Source organism: Cryptotermes secundus, unplaced genomic scaffold (genome assembly GCF_002891405.2).
Source record: "Cryptotermes secundus unplaced genomic scaffold, Csec_1.0 scaffold89, whole genome shotgun sequence".
NCBI lineage: Eukaryota > Metazoa > Arthropoda > Insecta > Blattodea > Kalotermitidae > Cryptotermes > Cryptotermes secundus.
The window spans coordinates 137,027-164,066 of NW_019725837.1; the positions used below are offsets into that span (position 1 = coordinate 137,027).

Sequence of the window (27,040 nt, forward strand, 5' to 3'; positions counted from 1 at the left end):
AAAGCGTTTCACGGAGGGCGCGCCATAGCTCAAGCGGTTAGTCGCTGGCTTCCCACGGCGGCTCGGGTTCGAGCCCGGATCTGGTCAAGTGGGATTTGTGGTAGACAAAGTGGGGCTGGGGCGGGTTTTCTCCGAGTACTTTCGGTTTCACCTGCCAATCTTCATTCCACCAAATTCTACATCATCATAATCATCTGGGCAGGCTACAATAGGTCAATCAGTGGCCGCCGTGCCGAGTGGACCCAGTTGGACTCCACCCCCCACTAAGCGAATTTAATTTTTTTTAGTGTTTCACGGATGTCCTATGCTCCAAGAAAAAGAAGAAGAAATCTGTTGCCTTCATCTTGAGGGTAGATTACCGTGTAGTTTAGTTGGTCTTTGCTAATGTTTCGGATTATCCTGCTGCATCCATCTTCACGGTGGAACTTCCACCCTTAACACGAAGGAAAATTTCATTCATGACGTACAAAACTACATGGTGTCACAGCCGAGACCATAGTCTTAAGGGAACCTGGACCCCAAGATTTAATACTGTAAAAGCAAACAACCACCAGCGGAACCTGTTCTGAGCCTACTGAACCTAAACCATAATGGCATAAAAATATTCCTCAAGTCCACTTTAATACAAGCATCTGTCTGTCTCTGAGTCCGTTCCAGAGGATCTGCCGAGAGAGGGCATGTTATGTTGCGACACAAGTCCCGCATCTACTGCCTACACAGAATGCACCAACGAACCCGTATTTGCTCTCCCCTAACTGAATTCCATTAACTACTTAACAGATGCAGGATTCGAAGTTCTCACAGCAGTGGTTATGAAGATAGAAACGAAATATTCCTCCGAAACGCCGTCTATTTTCAACTGACTACACGGCCTTATCGTAGTCTCGGTATAGTGACTGGCTATGGGCTGGACGACTGAGGCGTCTGAGTTCAAGTCCCGGTGGGGTAAGAATTTTCACGTCTCCACGACGTCCAGACAGATTCTGGGGTCCACCCAGCCTCCTATCAAATGGGTACTGAAAGATTTTTCTCTGGGGATAAAGCTGTAGGGGTGTGAAGCTGACCACTCACCTCCAGCTAGAGCTGAGGTCAAGAAAATGTGGATCTATACATCCGCTACCCCATACATCTTCATGGAGCAGTGCATAATTAGTTAAGCACAGGGACAACTGTGATACGGCGATATATCCCAGAAGATAACAAGTAGTGACGAATTTCATATTGCTATGGAACATAAGGTTGAACACCATGTTCATATAGTTCTGTTATTGAACCTTAATGTCAGCTACTTCAGATGCTCCTATTGCATTCTTTTAAGAATAATTTTAGTTTTATAGCCGATTCTGTGCCTCTTTATCCCACGTGGTCTCCTTTCTCGAACATTTCCAACCAAATTTTTTGTTATCAATTTCTTTTTCTCTTCCTTCCGTGGGTTAGTTATTTCACGACGCTTTCGGTATGGAGATTATGGCTATATGGAGTTGGAATATATTCTCATTTCTTGCTTCTCCCATTCGAGTACTTCTATCCGCGTAAACAGAATTCTGTTACTGAACGAGATATTCATATATCGTATATTCTATGCTATTAATGTTAACGTCATAATTCGTCTGCACTTCCGAACTGGTCTCTCTTTATGAAATAATAAAACCGAAATTTTTATTCATTTCTTGTTTCTTTCACGAGAGTTACAACTCAACGGTTCATAATAGTGGACGGAAAATACCGTAATTGGATCATTTTCTGAGTAAATTTACATATTATAGGCTCTAACCTACTATTTACAAAATTAAGTTTAATATTATAATTGTCTTCTTTCTTGAGATTCCCAGTCAAAATTGTGTGTGCATTTCTTGTTCTTTCCACGTGAGCTACAATTCCCGCCCAGCTTATCCTTCTCGATAAGTATGCCCTAGGGGTAAAGTAGACAGCGGATACAACTTACCGAACAAGTGGAAGAGGCACAGGGTAGCAACCGCCACGTACAGTATAGAAGTTGCCATAAGAGCGGATGCAACTTACCGAACAAGTGGGAGAGGCACAGGGTAGCAACCGCCACGTACAGTATAGAAGTTGCCATAACAGCGGAGGAACAGGTCTCAACTGCAACGGAAAGAATATGAGCTATTAGAACACGGCAGTAGCAATAGCCTCCACGCCAGGTTAATTGTTGCACTGCCATGACTTGATCTTTACAGCCTCGTTTGTGAAGTGGGGGTATTGCGCGAAACTGAGGTTGCCATTTAAGAAGGAAATTTTCCCTTCCTACTATCCCTCCATAATTCCAGCCACGTTGTTTTCTGCAAACACTAGGACCCCTAATATTACTTTACAGAATCTACATAGTATGCGTTTCGACAATTTCTTTCCATCCTCCACCTCGGCCCGACATCTCTGTCATGAGTTGTGCTAGATTCGCTTAGTACCTCATATATATGCATCTAAAATCTTGCTAGGAATTTGTTTATGGCTACTAAAGTCGATTCCCTTTGACCATTGTATTAAGTTTTCGTCTATTCCATCACTACTACTTTCATATGTTAGTCCTAAATCACTTCAATTCGTTGATAGTTCACAATCCATCTCTCGTATTACTAATATTTTAGATTTGTTTCGGTTACATTTCAAGTTCCATTCTTTGCAGTACTTCATAACTTCTGTAAACCATTAAATGTGAAAGAATTATACCACACTAATACTTTCATATGTTAGTCCTAAATCACTTCAATTCGTTGATAGTTCACACTCCATCTCTCGTATCACTAATATTTTAGATTTGTTTCGGTTACATTTCAAGTTCCATTCTTTGCAGTACTTCATAACTTCTGTAAACCATTAAATGTGAAAGAATTATACCACAGTTAAGTTAGATTTAATAGCGGGGCCGCGCTATAGCTCAAGCCGTTAGTCGCTGGCTTCCCACCGCCGCGGCCCCTGTGCAGCGCAACGGATACCCACGGCCGTTACTGTCGGTTTTCTATACCGCAGCCGCTATTTCCTTGAAACAGTTCCTCACTTATCCTCATGATGCTGAGTGGTCCCCGTTCCAGACCCACTACTTCTCAGAACCTTAATTCAAATATATATTTTAGAAATAAATATTTAAATTCATCGCAGTCTCTCCCTTATTCTCAAGGTCCTTCACATAAGAGCAACCCGATCGTGACATATTACCAGAAGACACGGACTGCAACTGAATTACAATATTACACATAAAACTGCCATATTGCTACGTGCTGTGCCGTAACGGCGGGAGAAACAAAGGAAGCCGCCACAGTAACACAAATCAGAGGTAGGTGAACTTCACAAGATGCGCACCAAACTGGGGCACCCCAACCTCATCGCCCTTCAGATATTCCTGCTCATAAAATCCTGATGACGATCATTAGCTTTCATGTCGAATGATGAGGACCTACATAACTATAAATATAGTGATCAAGCTAAGAAGAATGAGATGACCAGGACATGTAGCACGCATGTGGGGAAGAGGAATGCATATAGGATTTTGATGATAAAGCCAAAAGGATCGAGAAAACTAGATGACCTAGACGTATGTGGGTGGGTAATATTAAAATGGATTTTAGAGAAATAAGATGGAAATGGTACTGTCACGTACTGTCCTGGTAAAGCGACAAGTAATTAATGGGTTTCAGATTAGATAAATCGATGTGTTGGACAATTTACCAGGAGGGAATACAGATAATTATATGACTTTAACTATAAGCCAGAAAAGTAGGTCTTCGAAGTCTGCTTGCTTGAACAAAGTCTGCCTCTCGCAAACACGCAAGTTCACTTATGACTTCTCGCTTGTCGCTTCTGGCTGAGTCTGAGGCTGAGTCTCATTTTACGACCGACGGTCAGTCGGCCAGTCTGTCTTGGCATAAAGCACGCATCTGTGGCTTGCAGCCAGATACTTATTACTGATTGACAGTGACGGTATTGCTTTTGTGGAGCGCCCTCTCTGACGAGAGAACGGGTCTGTCTTTTGTATATGCTAGTGACCCTTACCAGTGCAGTCTTTCTCGGGTCCGAGTCCCTTAGGACTCGTGACCATATTTTACTGTCTCAGATTTGAGATTTCACTTGCCAACACGAGTTGTTCAGTGACCGGCAGTTTTACCACAATTTTATGTTCATGCCCTTAATAGTTAAATGTTAAGAAATGTTTTCATTTATGCACTGAGAGAGCAGGATGGGGTAGCGACAACTCTGCAGATTTGTATTCGGGGGATGCTCGGTTCGAATGTTGGCCAGGACATCGACTATCCTGTATGATGACTTTGGTGGATTTCCTCAGTCCCTCCAGAGATAGAACTTCGATTCGGATAAGACGGATTTTTTCCAAATCCTTTATAATTCATCAGTAACTAATCATCCTAATATTCTAGGTTACAGATCTACCACGCATATAGCATCGCCACTGTACATCACTTCATGCTCCAACTTATAATTCAACTGTTCCCGTATATCAAATGAAATTATCCAGTTTAATAAGTACTTCCTGGTTCTTATTACTCACGATCATCACTTGCATGAACTAGGTCCACCTGTTCTCTTCATCTGGAGAGTGTACTTTCCTCCTGCCATGTCGCGTCCCACTTCTTGCATATTCCTGCTCTGCTTAGGAATACGCTATCTACCTATGGTTCCACAGCCCTTGTGGAAATTGGCGGCCTTTTCAGTTTCTTAATCTATACACAGTCGATAGGATTCCTTGGACGGTGGATCGTAAGACAAGCTACGTACAGACAGAACAGCACAAATGCAGAATAAACACACACAGACATCCATGCCTCGAGTGGGATTTGAACTCACGATGCCGGTGTTAGAGTGGGCGAAGACGGTTCATGCCTTAGACCGCGCGGTCACTGTGATCGGTACGGTTAATGAGCTACAGAAACAAATCGACCAACTGAGTGATTGTCATCTTTCAATGAAAGAACGTGCACCATGAAGTTAGTATCACAGTCACGTTCCACTCCACTTGAGCACCTTGGGGTGCGTCGCCTACTTTGGGAGCCACACCTGATGTTCAGTACAATTGCTGTTAGGGGAAAGTACTAATGCAGACTGGTCTACAGATCTGTGAGAAGAGAGCGAATCCGATCAGACGCGCTCATTGTAGCCTGCAGGCTCTTGACGACACACTGTAGCGGGCACGAAACGGACAATGTTGCAGCGGTTCCAACAGTAGATAAGAGTGTAACATAAAGATGAATTTTACATGAACAGGTGCAAGGATTAGAGACGTATGCAGCTGTCTCAAAACGTGTCCAGTGACAGACTTGGTATTAGCTGCGCTGAAGTTTTGGATTCAGCCACCAGGTAGTTAATTAAGGTGAGACCAGTTTTGGGGATGGTTTCTTGCTTCCCGTGTCTTTAAAAAAAGGTAAAGCTATCCCTGTAACAGGCCGTGAAGGCCCGTAAAGTTGTGAGACGTCGAGGATACCACATTTTCTCTAGACTATCGGCTCACAGATGGCAGTGAGGTGTCAGCCTCCTCACCGGCCTCTCTTTACCCCACAGGAATATTCATGGTACTCATTTCTCTTAGAGGCTGAGTCAACCCAAGGGCCAGAGTGTGGCTGGAAGGATTAGGTAAATTAAAAAATCCACCTAATCTAGACTCGAACCCGCGACCATCCGAGTTGCAGCGTAGTGCCTCAATCAACTACGTGCCCCTCTCGTATCTCTTAATCATAATGTAAATGTTTTTTCAGAGTTGGGAAAGATTCGGAAGGCTCTGCTTGTGGAAGGAGAAACTAACTAACGACCTGTCTGTAGAATAACGAAGGTTAAACAATGCTAAACCAAGACCCATGATGCACATGCTCCAAACAACATCCTCAAGATCACGCTGTCTCTACAAGCTACCTAATTAATGTCCTCTCAACTGTTCTCGATCTTCAGAGAAGATTGTCCATAAAGAGCACATAAGTATTTTTGTTTCCAATAACCAGTCCATCCCTTCTGAACAAACAGCTCTAAAATACCAGGCAAACTCCAAGAATAACAGAGCGGAGTATTTCGTGTATTCCTTATTTGGGCACACGAAAAAAAAAAGTTAAAAAATATGCACAGTTCGTAAATCATCTTGCTATAAAATATGTTTCTGACTGGCAGGACAGGACATTATAATTCGGGACACTTAGTAGTCCTAAATATACTGTATAAAATAAACCTAAACTTATAAAGTTCATGGATTCGGTATAGAGGACTTCTGTATTCCATACTTGCTAGAAACCTACGTGTACATATACTTAGCAACTTTGTTGCCAAATCACCGAAACGTAACTAGCTCCACCTCTCACCCACTCACTCATGGAGCTGAGCACTTCTTGAGAAGCTGCCAATTGTGCAGCTACTCAAGAACTTCCCAGCATTTTATGGAACCGAAAATTTCTTTACTATGTTCACGAGGGCCCTCCACTGGTTCCTATCCTGAGCCAGATCAATCTAATCCATAACATCCGATTCTATCTCTCTAAGATCCATCTTAATATTGTCCACCCATCTACGCTTTAGTCTTCCTAGTGGTCTCTTTTCTTCTGGCTTTCCCACCAATATTACATATGCATTCATCTTCTCCCCTATTAGTGCTACATGCCTGCCCATCTCATCGTCCTTGATTCGATCATTCTATTTATATTTTGTGAAGAGTAAAGGTTGTGAAGGTCCTCATTATGCAATATTCTTCAACCTCCTGTCACTTCATCTCTTTTCAGTCCACATATTCTCCTCAACACCCTGTTCTCAAACACCCTCGGTCTATGTTTCTTCCTTAATGTCAGAGACCAAGTTTCACATACATATAGAACCATAGGCAAAATTATAGTTTTGTATATTCTAATTTTTATGTTTTTAGACAGCAGACGAGAAAACAAAAGGTTCTGGACTGAATGGTAGCAAGCATTACCCGAGTTCAATTTCTTATTACTTTCCTGCCGAATCATGTTCTGAAGCTCCACCTCTATCAGATTAAATTTATCATCATATTCTAAGTATACTGTCTTCTGAGGAGTGACTCCGTATGAACTTCCCATCAGACTACACGGCATCACTTTCCAGATGACAGTATTCCTTATAGTCCCACGATCATGTTCCTTCTTGTGGATACATCGACACTGCAACTAGTATCTTAAACCAAAAAAGTAAACTACGTGGCCTTTAGTCCGCAAGCGAACTATACCGACCGAGAGACCGCCGCTTTTCGGCGAAGTTAGTGCCAACTTTAGCGGATAGATGGTGTCATGTGGTCAACGTAACGAGTCCCCATGGCCGTTAATTTCGGTTTTCTAGAACGGAGCCGCTACTTTTCCATTCAAGTAGCTTCTCAATTATCCTCACGAGGCTGAGTGGACCCCGTTCCAGACCCATCACTTCTTAGAAAATCTGGTATCGCCGGGAATCGAACCCGGAACCTCTGGATCTGTAGCCAGGAACTCTGATCACTAGACCCTGCATACGTGGTTTTTGGGAATTCAGAAGATTCTGGAACTAACAATCCGTACAAAAATTCTCAGGTTATTTCCGTTCCATACTTTCCGGCTTTAAAGGAAGAATAGAGATTTGAGGTGTTTCAGAACAGGACGCTGAAGAAATAAAGAAATTTGTGATATGAGCTGTTCTGAGGCCATGTTATTTGTACATCCCTTCCTGTCCACCGATTAGAAAACCAATTTAGACACGGTGAATTTTAAGACAGAATTGAGGTCTCTTTTAAAACAACTGCTGTGTGGTCTAGTGGTCAGAGTTCCTGCCTACAGATCCAGAGGTCCCAGGTTCGATTCGACTCAGTCTCGTGATGATAATTCAGGAGCTATTTCAAGGAAATAGCGACTCCGGTCTAGAAAACCGAGATTAACGGCCGTGGGGATCCGTTGCGCTGACCAACCGACACCCTCTATCCGCAAAGGTTGGCACTAATTTCTCCGACAAGAGGCGGTTGTTCGGTCGGTATAGTTCGCTTGCAGACTACAGTCCACAGAGTTTGTTTTGTTTGTAAAATTTTAGTTTTTAAGTTTCAGCAATGTGTGCGGAAGCCTAGAATTTGGTGGGTTCATCGACATTTCATAACAAGCCCCGAAATTACATTTCTATTAAATCTGAACTTTTTTTTTTTTGACGAATAACACTGAATCTCTTGGTATTGCTCGATCAGACTGGTCTGTATTACCAGCTCCTGATGCTAAATTAGTATGGCGCATTGATGGAATGATAATTCGCATGGGGAAAAAGTACTGGGAAAACCATGTGCTCAAATGCCACTTTGCGCACGTCAAATCACTCATGAACTGCATTAGGACTGAAAACGGACATCCGCGTTAAGAAACCGGGGACCGTCTGAACCGGTCTGAACCGTCTGAGCTATGGCATGGCCAAAGGAGGTATTAAATTTTCAAACTCTGTATGGAAGTACTCGGAAAAACACTACTTTTACTCGTATATTCAGTGTCTGGATCACGTTTCTTCCTGGAAGTGAAATCAAAGAAAGCGCAATTAAATAACATGCGAGGTCTTCTAAATGCGTCCTCCAGTATTTTAGGTCATTAAAATGATAAAAATCGAAATCGTTATCACTATTTATGTTTTGCACATACTAATTACTGGCTTTAGAAGGGAACGAATTGTAGGTTTTTACTCGTATTATTGTTTCTAACCTCTTCGGGTTTTTGCTGCAGCCTCTCGGCAAATGCGTGAGGTCGCGACACCCTTGAGCTCTCAGTTATTAAAGCATTTCACAACAGATGGCGTGTGTTAACGTTTCAAATCACAGCATTATGGGAGCCACTGATATACAAGTCGGTACTGGATGCGCAGAGAGCCCAACCCGGTCCAACCCACTTTATTTATTGAACAGGAAGCTCTCTGAAAGAGGGAAGTATTTGCACGGAGTGGTAAATGAAATATCTCATCGCCTCTAGCGGCTCTACGCAAAATTAGTGGCTCTTTTAGGTTTCTATGGGCTAGTACACGTAGAGTTCGAAATAAACAGGATTTTTGACGAAGAGTTTAAAAATCTACGAGTTTGTTTTTATTCCCTGTATCAGTTTTCAGCGAACCCCTCTGTGGTCTAGTGGTCAGAATTCCTGGCAACAGATCCAGAGATCCCGGGTTCGATTCCCGGCGATACAAGATTTTCTGAGAAGTACTGGGTCTGGAACGGGGTCCACTCAGCCTCGTGAGGATAATTGAGGAGCTACTTGAATGGAAAAGTGGCGACTCCCGTCTAGCAAACCGAAATCAACGGCCGTGAGAATCCGTTGCGCTGACCACGCGACACTCTCTATACACGAAAGTTGGCGCTAACTTCGCCGACAAGCGGCTGTCGTTCGGTAGGTATAATTCGCTTTCGGACTAAAGGCTGCGGAGTTTTAGCATCAGTTGTCAGCAGATCTTATTTTGAAAGCAAATCAACTCCGTCAAGATAATTTTGCAGTCTTCAGCGTTTTCGTGAATTTCACGCATCGTTAGTTAAAAACCGGTCTCTATTACCAAACTTATTATATTTCAGGTCGAAGAAATGCACGCAAGCGCACGATCATGCAGGCATGCGCAACTGTATACACAGGAATACACACACACACAAACATATATATGTATATATATCAGAAATAAAATACTAAAGAGATAATATGGTTGGTTATATATCGGCCCATATTGTAAATTATACGATATATGCGCGCGCGTGTTCAAGGATTGATACACTTATGAAGATCTGGTAACCAGACAAATATTTTGGCTTTCAGATAAAAGTTGGATCGTCAGTTTCCGGCGCCTTGATACGGCCCCAGACTCCCCTCGGAGCTCAAGATTCATTTCTGTAACCTGTACTGTGGACAGGCACAAGGCAGCTAATGGACTTTAAATAAGAAATTAATTATTAGGTCTTTGACCCATAATTATGTGTGGATATAGCTCTAGTCTGCTGCAGATTCCAGAACTCCAAATACCAACTCAATAATGTCAAGCAAGACATTAGTAGCCAGCCAAATTCTCCGGTCGCCAGACAACCAAAATTTTCGAACTTTCAATATTTATCAACATTCATAAAATCTAAAATTCTGTGACTATGGTACATTCATTAGTGGCCGCGCCATATCTCAAGCGGTTAGTCTTTGGATTCCCACCGCAGCGGCCCGGGTTCGATCCCGGGTTCTGGTCAAGTGGGATTTGTGGTGGACAAAGTGCAGCTGGGGCAGGTTTTCTCCGAGTACTTCGGTTTCGCCTGCCAATCTTCATTCCACCAATTGCTCCACAATCACCCTTACCTATCATCTGGGGCTGGTACAATAGGCCAGAAGTGGCCGCAGTACAAGGGACTTAGTCCCACCCCACTAGCAACAAAGGAACTTACAACATTATCATTCAAGTTAATTCTAATGAGATAGATGTAATATAGCAAGTACTAACGTTCCCTGTAGAAGATTTTGCAATGTATTGTGAAGTCTGTGAGCAGTAATCCCTCTCTGTGAAACGTTAGAACAGCCACTGACTGTTGCCGCGGAAGGCAGATGACCCTCGTCTTTGCTGTTGTTAGTTTATGCTCAGCAGAATTAAGCATTGTGGCGTTAAAACAAAGATAACATTAATGTAAAACGATAAGGTGCGTCACGTAATATTCAGACGTCTCTGAGACCTCTCCTATAATCCTGTTCATAAAATCTTTGTTGAAAGTGAATATCAATTCATAAAAAACAAATTCTGAAGAGACGTCATTTGACCGGACATAGCCGTCAATGGAATCGCACGGGGTAATAAGCTTTTGGTGGCTAGATTTATTGTTGACTGAGCGTCCTCTTGAAAATGTTACATTTCTAACATGTAGACATTTCACACGCTGTAGAGTAATACCGCACCGAGCAAGGAGATTCAAGCGGTAACGCTTCTGGTTTGTATTCGCGAGGTCAGTACCTTGTTCGAATCTCGGTCTGGGCATCAAATTCCTAAAATATTCCATGGTTTTTCTCAGTTTTTCCGCCAAAAATTCCGGGGTTATACTTCAAATTAGGCCATGACCGCTTCCTTCTAGATCATATCCAGTTCACTATCGTCAAGTCATTTGACGTTACACAGTCTGAGATGGTGGTAACTTCACCAGATAAAATACATAATGTCTACATATGCGAACACTTGGTATACGAAATTTCAATAGAGTGAACTTCGATTTTTATTTGCCTATACTTTACGCATAAAGCTGAACACATTGTCATTTCGTAATATACAAATTTATAGCAAGCAGTATTTAAAACTTTTGCAGACCACGTTTTAAGAACAATTAAATAGGTAAAGTTGTGCCTCTACTTAGTTAATTAAGCACTATGCCTTGAAGACACATGGGGAAGTGGAGGTATAGCTCCATCATTCTTGGCGCAGGCACTAGTTAGTGGTGAGTGATCAGGTTCATACCCCGGCCGTTTAACCACCGAGGAAAAAGACCCCGGTTCCCATTGTGTAGGAAGCTGTGTGGGTCCCGAACCCGGTCTGGACGTTGTGGAGAAAATAGAAATCCTACCCTAGCTGGTTGCGAAATAATTATATAACAAAAATTAAATGAATTATGTCATTTAGAATGCCGTCTTCTGGGATGTGGCCCCGTGCAGATCTTGTGTGAACCGAAGTTTCGGAGGAATGTCAGATCACACAACGGCATTCTTCGTAGTCACTGCCGTGAAAACCTCAAATCTTACAATTATTTCATTTAATTTATGTTATTTCTGGGCCTCGTTTCGCTTACTCACAATCCGCTCATAAAATTCAGTACTGCAAATGTACAAAACACAGGTTTAAAAAGCTCTTCTCAACAACCACTTTCCATGAAAACGACGGCAGGTGACGAGAGAGAGGCTACTGACGGCACATTCACCTACCGACAGAATTAGTACTCGTATTATCTGCAACCAAAGACTTCAGGCCTCTGTAAGTGCAGTGAGTACGACAGTCTCTTGCAGCATAATTACGATTGCACTGCATTGATACGTATAGACATCGAGTACATCCAAATCTGCAGGAAGCTAAATATTCAACAATTACATCTCAACCCGAATCGTTTTCGTTGTTGGAAAAGCATGAATTTTTGAGCCATGGCCTTCCTTAGAAAATTCTACCAGATTTTTCTGAACAATAAATTTTTATAAAACGAAGTCGTCAGCCATGCGTCCAACCCCAACTTGGAGGACAAGGTCCCTGTATTTATGTCTTCCAGTGACTGGGTGGCCCAGGTATAACCTCACGAATTCCATTGTCGTCGCCTTCTGAGATACGAAGTATAATACTAGCAATTCAATTAATTTCAGTTACTAAAATGCTTGATAATTGATAGCATTGAAGAAGAAATATTAATACAGAAGTTACGAGTATAACGGACATGGACAATGAAGAAGACATAAACTACATGAAAAGAAAAATTCTGAAGATTTAATGCCATAAATGTCGCAAAAACTCAACAATTGTGACATGCGTTATTAATAGATTTAAGGATATCAATTAACGAAATGAACTATGTAAAATATATCATTATATCTGAAGACAAAATGTGCTGCATGAGCATACCTGGCTGAAGGACTAATTTTTGCAAGATGGCGAACAACAAATTTGAAAAATATCTGATTGACCGAGTAGCTACACGGAAACAAGTAATATCAAGATTTGATTAGCGACTAATCGCCTCCTGGACTACAGTGTTGAAAGATTTAGTCTTATAGACACGTTGTCATATGCGTATGTTATCAAAAGTGCCAGAAATAAATCTACAATAATATGAGGCAGCAAGTTTTCTTTTTTAATTCTTTCAAGTTTAGAACAATTAATAAAAGTGATAGAGTTCCAGTCCACAGAAGAGAAATCTAATTTAGACCTGAATGGGATATGACAGAAAATGTCATAATCGAGAAGGAAAAATATTATAACGAATCAAATGCAACATTTCAAGCCTTGTGAAAAACTGTGATCAACGTTACTGTGAACGTAAGGATTAGGACTAACAAAATTCCAAGAACTTTAATATAGTAATGTGTCTCAATAAACATTACCATATAGATTAGAACATTTAGTATGAGGACTCCTAACGTTTCGATAAAAATATGGACAGGTTGGGACGATTAGAGAAGGCAATAAAACCGCTGCCTAACCTAACCGCTTCTCCCCACGTGCCTCTTTGCTGCCAGTAAGAAGGTAAAAGTAAACTTGTCCCTATGCTTAACTAATTAAGCATTATGCCATGAAGGCGTATGGGGGAGTGAATGTATAGATCCACATTTTCTTGACCTCGGCACTAGTTGGAATTGGGTGGTCAGCTTCACGCCCTGGCCACTTTACCCCTGAGAAACAGCACCAGTACCCATTGTATAGGAAGTTGGGTGAACCCCAGCGCCGGTAGGACGATATGGAGAAATTAAAATTCTTGACACTGCCGGGACTCGAACTCCTACCTCTCGGTCGTCCAGCCCGTAGCCAGTCGCTATACCGACTGAGCTACCTCTGCTCCTCCTGGTAGTATTAGAGTTGATGGAAGCCGGGAGCGAACTAATTTCTTAGGGCTTAATTTCCCTTTCAGTGACTTCTGAACCTCAGCGGTGCAGATCTTAGGGCTGAAACGAGAAAAAAAGAGGGCCTTGAATCTACCCTGTTTTGAAATATTCGGAAAGGAAGGCGAGTTGCGTACACCAGCAAGGGTTTGGCGACGGAGTTTTACATTATTTGCTGCTGTGGTATCAATAGTGGCAAAAATATAATTTTGTCCGTGGTTCTGTATAGGTGTGAAACTTGGTCTCTGACATTAAGAGAGGAACATAGACTGAGGGTGTTTGAGAACCGGGTGCTGAGGAGAATATTTGGAACGAAGAGGGATGAAGTGACAGGAGGTTGCAGAAAACTGCATAATTACGAGCTTCATAACTTGTATTCTTCGCAACGAAGATGATCAAGTGAAGGAGGGAGAGATTGGCAGGATATGTAGCATGAATGAGGGCGAATACGAACGCATATATGATAATGGTGGGAAAGCCAAAAGGAAAGAGACCACTAGGAAGATCAAGGCGTAGGTGGGTGAACAATATTAAGATGGATCTTAGAGAGACAGGATGGGATGGTATGGACTGGATCGAGCTGGCTCAGGATAAGGACCAGTGGAGGGCCCTCGTGAACATAGTAAAGAAATTTTCGGTTCCATAAAATGCTGGGAAGTTCTTGAGTAGCTACATAATTGGCGGATTCTCAAGAAGGGTTCAGCTCCGCAAGGTTACTTAGAAGACTTAGAATCAGTATTGGCCTTCTTTTGTATATGACAGTTCTACAGCCGCCAGAATCTGCTTGCGCTGCAGAAACCTTCGGAGAAATACCGACCATCTGGTGCAACGTCCAAAGTAAATCCTCAATCAGCGGATTCCTTAGCCCTAGCTGCTGAAGCGCTATGCGAAGATCCGGAACGGACAACTCCTGGTAGTTTCCTGCTGAGGGTTCACTTTTTTTTTTTAAGCATGCTTGCTTGTTTCTCTGCGGTTAAAATTTGGAGGAGGATCCCTGAGGCTGGGATCCTGGTTTCTATTGACAAATATCAACTGTTTCCTGAAATTGTTGTAGTTAAGATTGGAGCGAGGCGTTTTCACTTTTAAGATGGGTGACATGTTCACTATTTCTGATTGCTAGTGGGGTAGGACTAAGTCCCTTGTACTGCGGTCACTTCTGGCCTATTGTACCAGCCCCAGATGATAGGTGAGGGTGATTGTGGTGCAATTGGTAGAATGAAGATTGGCAGGGGAAACCGAAGTACTCGGAGAAAACCTGCCCCAGCGCCACTTTGTCCACTACAAATCCTACTTGACCAGACAATCGGCTCATAGTTGGCGGTGAGATTTTCAGCCTTGCGCGCCGCCCGCCCTTTACACCCCACGAAGATTCCTGACACTCATTTCTGTTAGGCACTTAGTTTTCACAATATGAATGATACGGAATGAAAGTAATGCAATTTTCCATTATGTGAAATGATAAGTTACGAAGCTTGCAAACTCATCTCTATGGTACTAATATTCAAGGTCACTGGACATACGGACGAAACTCCCGGAAACACATCCTCTTCATGTGTACAGGTGGTGTTGTACTTAGAAAGAGACCAAATCTGTCTAAAATGTTAATATGTCATGAGCAGAACATATGATCCCTAGGATCTTAATTAGGCTGTATTGTTTAAACCGGAAAATATATGTGTTGTCACTAAACAGGTTTACAGTACGCAGTAAGTCTATGCCAGTGATATCTAACAAACGGTGAAAAAACTGCAGAATTTTAGAATTAAGTAAAAAAATAAATTTTCCCTGTAACAGCCCGTGGAGGCCCATACGGTTGTGAGATGTTGACGTTCCCACATTTTCTAGACAATCGGCTCACAGATGGCGGTGAGGTTGTCAGCCTTACGCTCCGGCCGCATTCTACCCCCCCCCCCCGGAATATTCTTGGTATTCATTTCTGTTAGAGTCTGAGTTGACCCCTGGGCCATAGTGCGGCCGGAAGGATTAGGAAAAAATCCAACTCATCGGGATTCGATTCCGCGACCTTCCGGCTTGTAGCATAGCTACCGCGTGCCCCCCTTAGAATTAATACTTATAATTAAGTATTAAAAGTAATATTCTTTCAATATTCAGAGCATTAAATAATTAACATAAGTATATTGGAATCACTGATTCATATTATAAATGAAACACACAAGTGAAGCGTAAGAGATAAAATATTTCTAATGATTGCTTAGAGGTCTGTGACACTGGGATACACGCGCACACCCATTGCATTACTAGTGCTGGATCTTTCCTGAGGCGTATTTAATACACACGATGTTTCGGGAGTTGGCTCTACCCACTTTATCAGGTGAAAAGTTATTTCCTTAGTGAAAGCTTATATGTCTGTATTAATTAAATCATCTTAGACCCAAGGCATCAAGGAGAACCCTTCTTTTCCGCCTCATCGCTGTCCTATTTTTCCTCCTTCTCCATTTCATTACTTTATTCTTTCTCCTCCATTCTCTCTTAACGATTTCTTCCTCCTCCCTATCCTTCATCTACTGATCCCTCTCATATTCTTCTTTTTCTATGTCTTCAATGTCCCGACCCGTACAAGTGTGTGATCTATATACCGACGCTGTCAGTGTCTCACACTATATAGCGTCGAATTATAGAAAGATCTGATGAATTGTAGAGGTTGTGGCACTATCCTAGCATTTGGTTTGGGGATCTGAAGAAAACCAAGTAAACCTCAGCCAAGATAACTAGTGTCCCTGCCGAGTTTCGAACCGCTCACTTCTACAGCATAATGCGAGTCAGAACCGCCACTTCTTGAGAAAACCTACTCGGTATAATTACATGGTTAAATGACTCACCATTAAGTAAATACAGCAACAAAAATGTGAGATATTTATAGAAACAAACATAATATAAAGATACACACACAGAGTAGGTCTTGTATTTCTGTACGACCTCAATTTAGGCAAAAAGGGTCCCATTTTTAAGTATTTAATTACACGCCACGTCATGAAGGCGTATGGGGGGTGCAGGTAACCTTAGAAACCAGAAGGGAAGAAACAGCCAGCTTCGTACCCCGGCTGCTTAACAAACGGTGAAACAGCCACCTGTATCTACTGGATTCTACAGCCGATCTAGCCCCTCCCCCACAAGGAATCGAAATCAGATTCTCTGGTCGTTCATCCTACACCCTAGCATCTATAACGATCGAAATGTTCGCCAGCTGCAAAACTTCCCAACGGAATGTATATTTCTGGTTTAGATAAACATGGCTTCAGGATCGCATTTAAGAATTCTTTCGTTCGTTGTGTATAAATGAGGTCAGAAATCATTCATCGAACAAACACGTCTGAAAGGAGAACCCTGCACGATGTCGCTTCTCACGCCATGAGATAGTCATCTGCAAGCACAGGATATAGGCCGCTGTGATTTAATACTGATGGGCCAGAGTTGTATTCCAAATCGATGTACCGGAAGAGGATGCTGAGCTAGAACCTATGTGCACACCGGGATGACGGAATCCGAGCCATTTCTGTGGCCTCTGAGCGAAGGGTAATTGCGAGAAGCTTATGATTTATAGTGGGCACCATTTGTATCTATAGAAGACATGATGGTATTGGAACAATTAGATTATGAATATCTTGAAGCTTCTGCTTCACATCAAACTACTTTTGAAAACAACTTTTTCAGCAGACACGATTCCATAAAATGTGACTAGCAAACGGTAAGTTACCTCGGAATTGAGGTTCGCTCTTTCTAAGGGATCTAACAGAATAGATGTCTCCCACCTGAGGACGGAAGCAGTTTCTGTTTCCGAAATATTGTGTTCTTTAGTTTTCACAATACCGGACGACGGCTAAAGAACAAAGACCCCGTAATTCCGAATGATATACACCGTCGTCGGAACCCTTTAGAATCTACAATAAGTTACTTTCCTACAAGATTTCGCTTTGGTGCCATTATTCGCACCCAAATCCCTCAATTAAAACGGCACCTGAAGACAGCCTACACATGGCCCTAGAGAGATTCTCGGCAGCGGACAGGAATCCTATTCCTAAAATGCAAATCGGCAAGCGCTTTGCGATCATCAACGAATAATCAATAAATTATTATGGATGTTTCAAAATTCTAGCGGGCACGCAAAGTAATTCCTGAAGGAAAGAGACCATTAGGAAAACCTAGAGTATATGGGAGGAAGAAATTAAAATGGATCTTATAGATACAGGATGGGGAGCATGGGCTGGATTTGTCTGACATAGAGACCAGTGGCGGGCTCTTGTCAACATAATAATGAATTTTCGGGTTCCATAACATGTTGGGAACTTCTTGAGTGGCTCAGTAACTATTGGTTCCTCCAAAATAATAATGGAGATTTCATATTCAGTTTTCTTCGGATATGCAGGTCTATTTTCGTGAACTATTATAAATGGATATGTGTTTCGTGTAGGGCGGGGGGCAAGACGTGACTTCACGACTTGTATTGCCAGACAAGATCGTGAATTGGACTGCATTTACTCGTGTCAAGACTGCGTTGCAAAACGAAATTCCGCCATGGTTTGTTAGAGATGTAAAACTTCCTGAGGGGCGTTACAAACAGGTCAACTCAAATAAATATGTCACGTAAGGTACAGAAGGGATGAAGTGACAGGAGGTGGGGAAAACTGCATACTGAGGAGCTTCATAACTTGTACTCTTCTCCAAGTATAATTAGAATGATCAAGTCAAGGAGGATGAAGTGGGCAGGGCATGTAGCATGAATGGTGAAGAAGAGAAATCCATATAGGATATTGGTGGGAAACCTAGAAGGAAAGAGACAACTGGGAAGACCAAGGTGTAGATGGGTGGACAATATTAAAATGGATCTTAGATATACAGGATGGGATGGTATGGATTGTATTGATCTGGCTCAGGATAGGGACCAGTGGGGGGCTCTTGTAAACACGGTAATGAACCTTCGGGTTCCATAAAATGCTGGGAAATTCTTGAGTAGCTTCAGATTTGGCTTCTCAAGAAGGGCTCAGCTCCATGAGGTCCATGAGTAAGTAAGGTGCAAGAGAGTACTGCAATGGGACTGACAGAATAATATTTATATATTTCAGTGAGTTATCCATTATGCTCAATTTCTTAATCTTCTGTTATAAATGTGTGAAAATTGTGCCCCTCCCCCCCCCAAAAAAAAACAGCGAACTTAATTTCTGAGAGCTTAGCGCGACACATCCATTCGATATCAGTATAAAACTGCATTAAAGACCTTCGTCACTGGTGCACGGCATTTTACGGTCTGTAAGTTCAGAACCTATTATAATCACTCTGTTATGTTCTTCCTAACATTTTATCCAAAAACTTCGTCCTTCTTGATGAAATGTTCAAGAAGTACAGCATGACGTAACCCAACCTCGAAAATGACCGAGTCTTTACCGCACAAGTTCGCACAGTCGCCATTTTTGCATCGATTACCAAAATATGAGAGTACCAAGACGGAGTTCAGCCGCATATATATATATATAGGCATTCGAGTATAAGGAATTCCAAGGAAGTCGGTCAGTTAGTATCTCTGATACTGGTGTCGAAATTGAAACGGGGCAAACATACAATTGGTTGATACGATTCCAAAGAAGGAACGCCCAGAAACGTCAGCAGTTCTACTGGAAAGCCTGGATTTTAACTTGCAATCACTTGTAATCACGGTTAGATAAACATGATGGCCCGTGTATATGAGTGTGACTATGACATGGCATGAAATGTTATCCTAAGTAAAATGTATAGCTATTATGATATTTTATGTAGGCCACGCGGAAGCAATTTGGATGCTGGATGATAAGAAAATGCGTAGAAAGTTGTTTATATCTAGAAATAAATAATAGGACTAATCCCAGTATTACAAAACCTACAGCTTCACAATTTGTCCTCACACGATATTTCACATGGATTTTAGGCAAAAGGTAAAAAATGTAAAGCTATCCCTGTAACAGGTCGTGAAGAACTCTAGGGTTGTGAGACGTCGAGGGACCCACATTTTCTCTAGACAATCGATTCACAGATGGCAGTGAGTTTGTCAGCCTTACGCGCCGGTCGCCCGTTACCCCACAGGAATATTCTTGGTACTCATTTCTCTTAGAGGCTAAGTCGACCACAGGGCCATAGTGGGGCCGGAAGGATTAGGTGAATTGAAAAAAAAAGTCCAATGACCTCATCGGGACTTGAAACCGCGACCTTCCGGTTTGTAGGATAGTGCCTCAACCAACTATGTTACCGCGTACCTCGTTGTACATCGCTATTCCTCTTGTTATACTAATCTTGCTATGGGAACCCTTCAAGGTAAGTTGTACAAATAAATGGAGATACACAAAAAAAAAAAGAGTTAGTAATAAACATAAATAAATATTGATATCCCTGAGCCCTAGTTACTCATGCAGATAAAATGATATAATGGGCCTAGATTTGCAAGATTTTAATCGATACTTTCCGTTCTTCTTTTGAGTAAAGATAAACAATTACGCCCGACTAGTTTAGACAAGAACAGATGTTGTTGCATGGCCTCACTGCCCATACTTTTATCACATGTCAGCAAGTATGCAATTAACATAAACAGGTCATGCTATACACCGCCTCCGAGATCAATGAAAGCTCTGTTTCCCATTCTCCACAGGCATCTACAAGCTCATTTCGTTGTTTTCACTCTGAGAAGCGTGATTTGCTGAAATTGAAATCAGCAAGACCAAGGAAAACTGGACACACAAAAAAGTATTAAGAAAATATTGCGGATTTCCTTGTCGAAATACAGAATGGCATCTGAATGTTCTCTGTTCAACGGCTGTGTCAGTACCTCGAATGATGATTACCGAATAAATAATTGGAACGAACGTGGAAGGAAGTGGCTGTGGCCTAATTCAGGCACTATTCCTGCATTTCCTGGACTGACTGAGGGAAGCGATGAATAATCTGATGAATCGGTCTTCGGGCTGGGACTCTAACTCAGGTCTTCCAGCAAAGGATGATTCCCACTCGCTCACGACTTTCAGTACCATCCGAGTATTCTTAGGTGAGTTGGCTTAAAGGTGCCTTAGAGGTTGCGGCTATTTGCCCCTGGCCGAGTCTTTATGTAATCAATATGATCGCCCGGCCTTATTTATACGTAATCACCGCATAGGAGTTCAGTCCGTCAGTTCACCGACACATTAAACTCAGCCCTGCTATACACAAACGTGTTTATGGCTTAATATACACAACCAGTAGAGTCAGGGTCCCGTCAACGAAAGTGCTCACTAATCAGGTCCATATTATTCAAGGTTCATCTCGCGATATGTAGGCCTGCTGAAAACGGATTTGCCATCAGGATACGGGCTGACGTCTTCAGAACATACACTCAGCGCGCTCACATCCAAGATGCTGTAACTGTACTTCTTTTTGTGCTGCGGCTAATCACGCACCACAATTTAATTGTACATTAACATGACAGTTATATTACGGTAAAGTTGTCCCTGTGCTTAACTAATTAAGCATTGCGCCATTAAGGCGTATGGGGGAGTGGATGTATAGACCCACGTTTTCTTGACCTCGGCACTATCTGCAGGTGAGTGGTCAGCTTCAAGCCCCGGCCGCTTTACACCCGGGTAAATATCCCCCGGTACCCACTGAATACGAGGTTGGGTGGACACCAGAGCCGGTCTCGACGAAGTGGAGAAAATTTTTGACCTTACCGGTACTCGAACACTGACACTTCGGTCGTCCAGCCCCTAGCCAGTCGTTATACCGGCTACGCTATCCCGGCTTCTAGTTATATTATGGACATTCTTATTATTTGTATGAGACAAAAATTTACTTTCTTTAACATAACGTAATTTCTTCATGTAGGGTGTGGATGATGTCTCATGAAGCCGGAACACGTGTGCCAAAAGTAAAATATAATTCTAACGTCTAACCGAAAAGTATGTCCTGAATTTGGAAGAGGGATAAGCGCGAAACAATCGCGTAAACACGAGGAGAATTGGGATTTTAAGAGTTTATTCTTTACACTTTATATTCCCTCCTCCATAAATTTTGCGTAATTTTTACGTACTGAAAATCATAACAAATTAAATATTCCATTAACAGCAGCAGACATTAATTATAAAAACACGTTTCTGATGCTCCATAAGCCTACTCCAGCTGAGACAACTCTATGTATTTTTGTAAGCAAGTATGGAAGTTAAATTCCTTTGATAATGTGATAGCAATTGTGTATACTTACGAAAATAAATCAATATACTAAGGGAAAAATTTAATGTAATCTTTGGAACAGTAAACGTACAACACAAGTGACAACCATTTCTGATATGGTAGATTATACGTTGTCAGTTATAATACATAAAACTTATAACTTGCCTCATTATAGCATAACATTTCACTATGTGGCAATTGAATGTGTAAGCTTTTAAACAGCGGAAGTTTTATGCCAAGATAAATAATTCAGAAACAGAAGTAGTTTGGAATGACTTCAACGTAAGGGTATTTGGTTTTGATGAATTAAACTGAGGTGGGCAACAACGGCGTACGAATTGGAAACCATCTCAAAATTTTCTTGGAGACACAACAAAACCAATAAAACTCATGTCGAGATGAACTTCCGGATGCATATCAGTTACTAACAAACAATCCAGCATTCATCCTGTTACGTTTTTCAATACACGCGGAGTTGCAGTTGCTTAATAACGAAAATCTTCGAAATAACTTCTACGAATTTGATTCATACCTCCGAGAAAATATATCGCATCTCTGTCACAACAAAGATCAGCCAGTTATTACTGCTGTTCAGGAAAACATTTACCGTTTTATGAAACTACAAACCCCCCGAAAAGCGAGTGCAACCCTGCGTACAGCTTGCCAAATGAAGGAACGTTAAAGCAGTGGGTATAAAGCGCTCGTACCTTGTCCGGACGAGACGAAGCCGGCTTGACGGAAGAAAAGCGTTGAACTGAGAACGTCATCTCCGATTCGCAGTCAATGCACCAAGATAGCTTTCACTTCTAGTTCTGACCTTCTCTCTAGGTCAAGGCGTCTTCGGCGTCGCGAGGAAGGGACACGGGCTCATGGCGTCTGAAGGGACGAAAGTGATATGTTGTTAATCCAAGATAAACCAATATCTGTCGAGATCTTACGGTAACAAAGGGCACAATCGAGCGGGTTTCAAGAGGTCTACATTAATAGTGGATAGTGAATATCTCGGAAATTTCATGTTATATGTTTCTTCCTCCTCTCGCTCCCATTTTGGAGCATAGGGGTGATTTCTCAATTTCATTATAATTTTACAGACGGTAGGACTCCTTGGACAGGTGATCACCCAGTCGCAAGGCCTCTACCTAAACACAGGACAACACAAATACAGAATAAACGCATACACACACCAAACATCTATGCCTTGTGTGGGATTCGAACCCATGTTCCCGGTTTCCAAGCGAGCGAAGACAGTACATGCCTTAGACCGCTCGGCTACCGTGACCGGCTCACGTTATATTAACACGCATCAAATCATCGACTCATGAAATATCATGTTGTAAGATTTGAGGCTTTCACGGCGGTGACTATGAAGAAAGNTGTTGCTATGAAACCCAAAGGTTCATCATCACTATCACAAAAGCCACTGAACCATATAACTAAGATTTATTTTAACACTATCCGCCTAGGTCACCGAAGTGGCCTCTTGCGATGAGAATTCCCAATCATAATTTTGTATGGATTTTTGTCCCATGCATGCTACATGCTATACCCCACTCCCAGTTAATTATGTACTCAACCTAACCTATCAATACCTGAATTCTCCATCTCAAATAAGAGTATGATAAAAATAAAATAAGTTGTAGGTCATTGTACTTATGTTGTACTCTGGAAATTGCTTTCAGTAATTAAATGCTGCCGTGAGGGGCAGTTTTCCTGTGTCTGATGCAAATGCCCCGCACTTTATCACTGCATTTTGTATAATTATTGTTAAACCAGTGAGTAGGATATGAAATATTGTGACGAGTGTGACCATTGCTGGACAACGGTCCGGTAAGCACGCTCCAACGGCAACAAATAGACGAGGAATAGCCCATTGCTAGACAACGGCTCGCCAAAAACACATCCGTGACAACGAATGGACACGATAACAGATTAAATGTGATCTATATTCGGCTCGCCTCGAAGTTCAGGAGAGTTCAGTCGCAAATAATACTTCATTCCTCATTCGTCACAGGGGGAGAACACACTGGTAGTCCAGTAAGGAATGGAATGAGTCTTAGGCAGTCATTGATTTTGAGCTGTTACAACTGCTTGCAATTGTAAAGGAAATGTTAATAAATACAGTCATCCAATGCAGATCCCGTTAATATTAGTCACAGAACCGCAGACATCTGACAAAACAAATGTTTGTATTCTCTTCTCTCAGTAGGTTATTTTATGACACTTTCAGCATTACAAAGTGCACAGTGTTGAATGATAGGGTAGCAGACTGGAAATGAAGTGCTCATGGCCTATCTGAGGTACTGTTGTGACATTTGCCTGGAGGGACTAAGAATAATCATGAAGAAATTCTGCCAAGACAGCCTATGTCCTGGCTAAGATATGAGCCAAGCATCTCTGGAATACAAGTCTTAGAGTTGCTTCTAGTCCAAGGAAATGATGTCTCATTCACCATTTTCCACGAGACAATTCGAGGTATGGAAGTAAACACCATGCTCTCTCAGAAACTGACACCATATGGAAGTGGGTCTTTAGTGGGTACTCCTGCTACCAACTAGAAAGTAGGCCAAGCTGGCCCCAGAACCATCCTGAATAACACATGTAACAAGGAAATTTTCTGATTTGAGGTTCTTACAACCATGACTGTGAAGATCACCATCTTGTGGGCCATGTCACCATGTAGCTTGGTGGATAAGTACCAACATGTCAGGGGAGCCTGATGACGGAAAAAAATATGACATTCGCTATTTATGTCATCCCACAATCTCCCTCTGTTAGATAATTTTCTTAGTACTTTAATGTTAAATATTAGATTTATTCATCATGTTCAACATTCTCTTACATATTACACAACATTACACTTACTTTAGTTTCCCCTTCTCTTTGAGAGCTAACACTATATTCTTATTACAAAACGCAACCTTTCTCTTCTGTACATTTAATAAAATTACAGTCTGCAAAACTACTGTGTCCAGCTCTATATCTGGGGCTCTAATCCATCATTTGATCCACCAAATAACTCTTTCATTCATTCTTGTTCTTTACTGATGGGAATACTTGGTTTTATAAAACATACTCTACAAAATTTTAAATTTGTTTCATGAACATAAGCTGAAGTTCAAGGATTCTGGGACAATAACAAATCAAAATGATATTCATAATGTACTGAAAAGTAGGTCAAATGTGTGAAAAGTATGCTACCATTCAATCCATAACATTCTACTATACTTTTAGTTATGAGTAAGATCAGATATATACAAAATAGGAGACAGTTTATGACTACCACTGTTATCTATTTATGTACTGTTGCTCTCATGCCACATACATGATATCTGCCCATACACGTTCTGTCAGTCTCAAGCCACAGCAATGTTCACATACTCACCCACACAGCAGCTCTGTTTGAAGCTGTGCCATGCAAAGGCTCAACATGCAATGCAATTCACGGTTTTAACAGAGAAATGAGGTAACAAGTTAAGGGTAAGGAAGAAAGGCTGAGGATACAAAATAAACGATTCTCTCTTGAATTTCAATGGGTTTTTCCACTAGTACATACATGTACAATATCACTCTGATGGAAAAGCAGACACAATATCTGAAAACATAACTCAGATGAGGGTATCTGGATCTGAGAGATGCTGCAAAGGAATGGATATAATGAAACAAAGATGGATGAAAGCGGCAGGGTATGTATGAGTAGAACACAAAATAAAACAATAAACAGGGCTTGAGGTGGGGCAGAATGGTATCCCGGTTCTTTTCTAAATGGCTTAAAAGCATCCCGTTACTTTTTTGGCAGTAAATGCCTATGAATTAAAAGGGGAAAACCATCCTGGTTCTATTTTCATTCCACCTCAAGCACTGACAATAAATACATACATATCTTAGGTATCACGTGAAACCTATGAAGATTCTGACAAACATTCAGTTCCATAACAGAGAATTTCTTGACCAAACTGAATAACATCACCTACTCCAGAAGATACCGTGCCATCAATCACTGCGGTATGGACCTGAGAGTTCAAGGATAAGACAAATCAGTGCAGGAAACATGGAACTGGTATCTCGTGTTTGACAAAATTCTTTTTTCATGGTAATGCAAAAGAAAAAGAGTCTGTGATATGACAAAATTTAATATCATAAACAAATCTGTTACAAAAATCGTATCTAGAACTGTGCTATATTTTATTCATGACTGCTTAACCTTTAAATGCCAGACTTTTGAAACGGCGGTAAGCTTGAGCTGGCCAGAGTTTATTTAAAGGCCCACTGCTGGTGCATGTTTAATAACCCGTTGTTGCTCTGCGTCTAAAATGTCCGTTCCTCTTAGGGCGCTTAAATAATTTTAAGCTTGTGTTTAAAAATGCTGTATCTAACACAATTCTTATGATAAATGGATGGAATTAACTTTGTTTGTATCGGCAGAGAACATAGTGTTGCATATTATAAGATTTGCAGTTTTTATACAAAGAGTTATACACTATTTTCAGTTTTTCTCTTTTAATTTTGATGCGTTCTGTAAAAATGGTTTCCCATTTCTTCACAGAGTTGTTCTGCATTATAAAATCAGTCCTGCTTGTAACAGCTGACATATTTTAGCAGTCCCTGGTGTCATATAACAGATGGAAGCAATAAAATCATTTGGTCTTCTGCCGGCAAGTTTCACTTCTTTGTTATATATACTCTTCAGATTTTGAATCTTTTGACTACAGGACAGAAGAATGAAAGCATGGCTATTCAAGTCCCATCTCTGCTGCTAAGACCTTTTGTTGTAGCTGCAAGAGATTATTGCCCTTTCTATGGTTGTGAACAGACAGCTGCATCATGGCTGAGATACAGAGTGTGTTCTGTTTTCTGTGTGTTCGTAGTGAAATTGAATACTGTAGTTTCATTTCAGCCTATATATACATCAAGCAGATAACAATAAAAAAAGGTATGTACATCAAATTTATATTATATATTTTTAACACATTACTCTCCAGAATCTGTAATAAAAGTACTTGGCTCATGGATGATTTTGGTTATAACTCATATGTATACTCTTCTTTGTTGTTGTTCACTTAGGTATCATTTTAATTCCTCTATTAGGGTTTTACTCAAGTCTGTCTGGTAATTACTACATTAAAAAATAAATATTTAGGACTGTGCATGCATGAGGAGTTCTGTGTTCTGGGATATAACACAGTACAGTCCACTGAAAGTCAAGTAATGCTTCATAAGTCAGTTAACTTAAACCAAACTACATGGCTTCATATCCTGGGACACAGGATTCTTCATAACCACCACTGTGAGAACTTCAGTTCCCACACAGGAAAAAAACATTTAATTAGAGTAGT

At 41.4% G+C, this 27,040-nt stretch overlaps 1 protein-coding gene across 1 annotated transcript in view; it reads right to left on the reverse strand.

Annotated features, from left to right (window-relative positions):
* Window positions 1-10,477, reverse strand: part of LOC111863527 (carbonic anhydrase 2) — a 28,333-nt gene extending 17,856 nt beyond the window's left edge. The window contains exons 1-2 of the mRNA XM_033751101.1: window positions 10,414-10,477; window positions 2,023-2,103 (exon numbers count right to left, since the gene is read on the reverse strand). Coding sequence (XP_033606992.1) covers window positions 2,023-2,080 — 58 coding nt within the window. The 5' untranslated portion in view covers window positions 2,081-2,103; window positions 10,414-10,477. The remainder of the gene's footprint in view (window positions 1-2,022; window positions 2,104-10,413) is intronic.
* Between the last annotated feature and the right edge of the window lie 16,563 nt (window positions 10,478-27,040).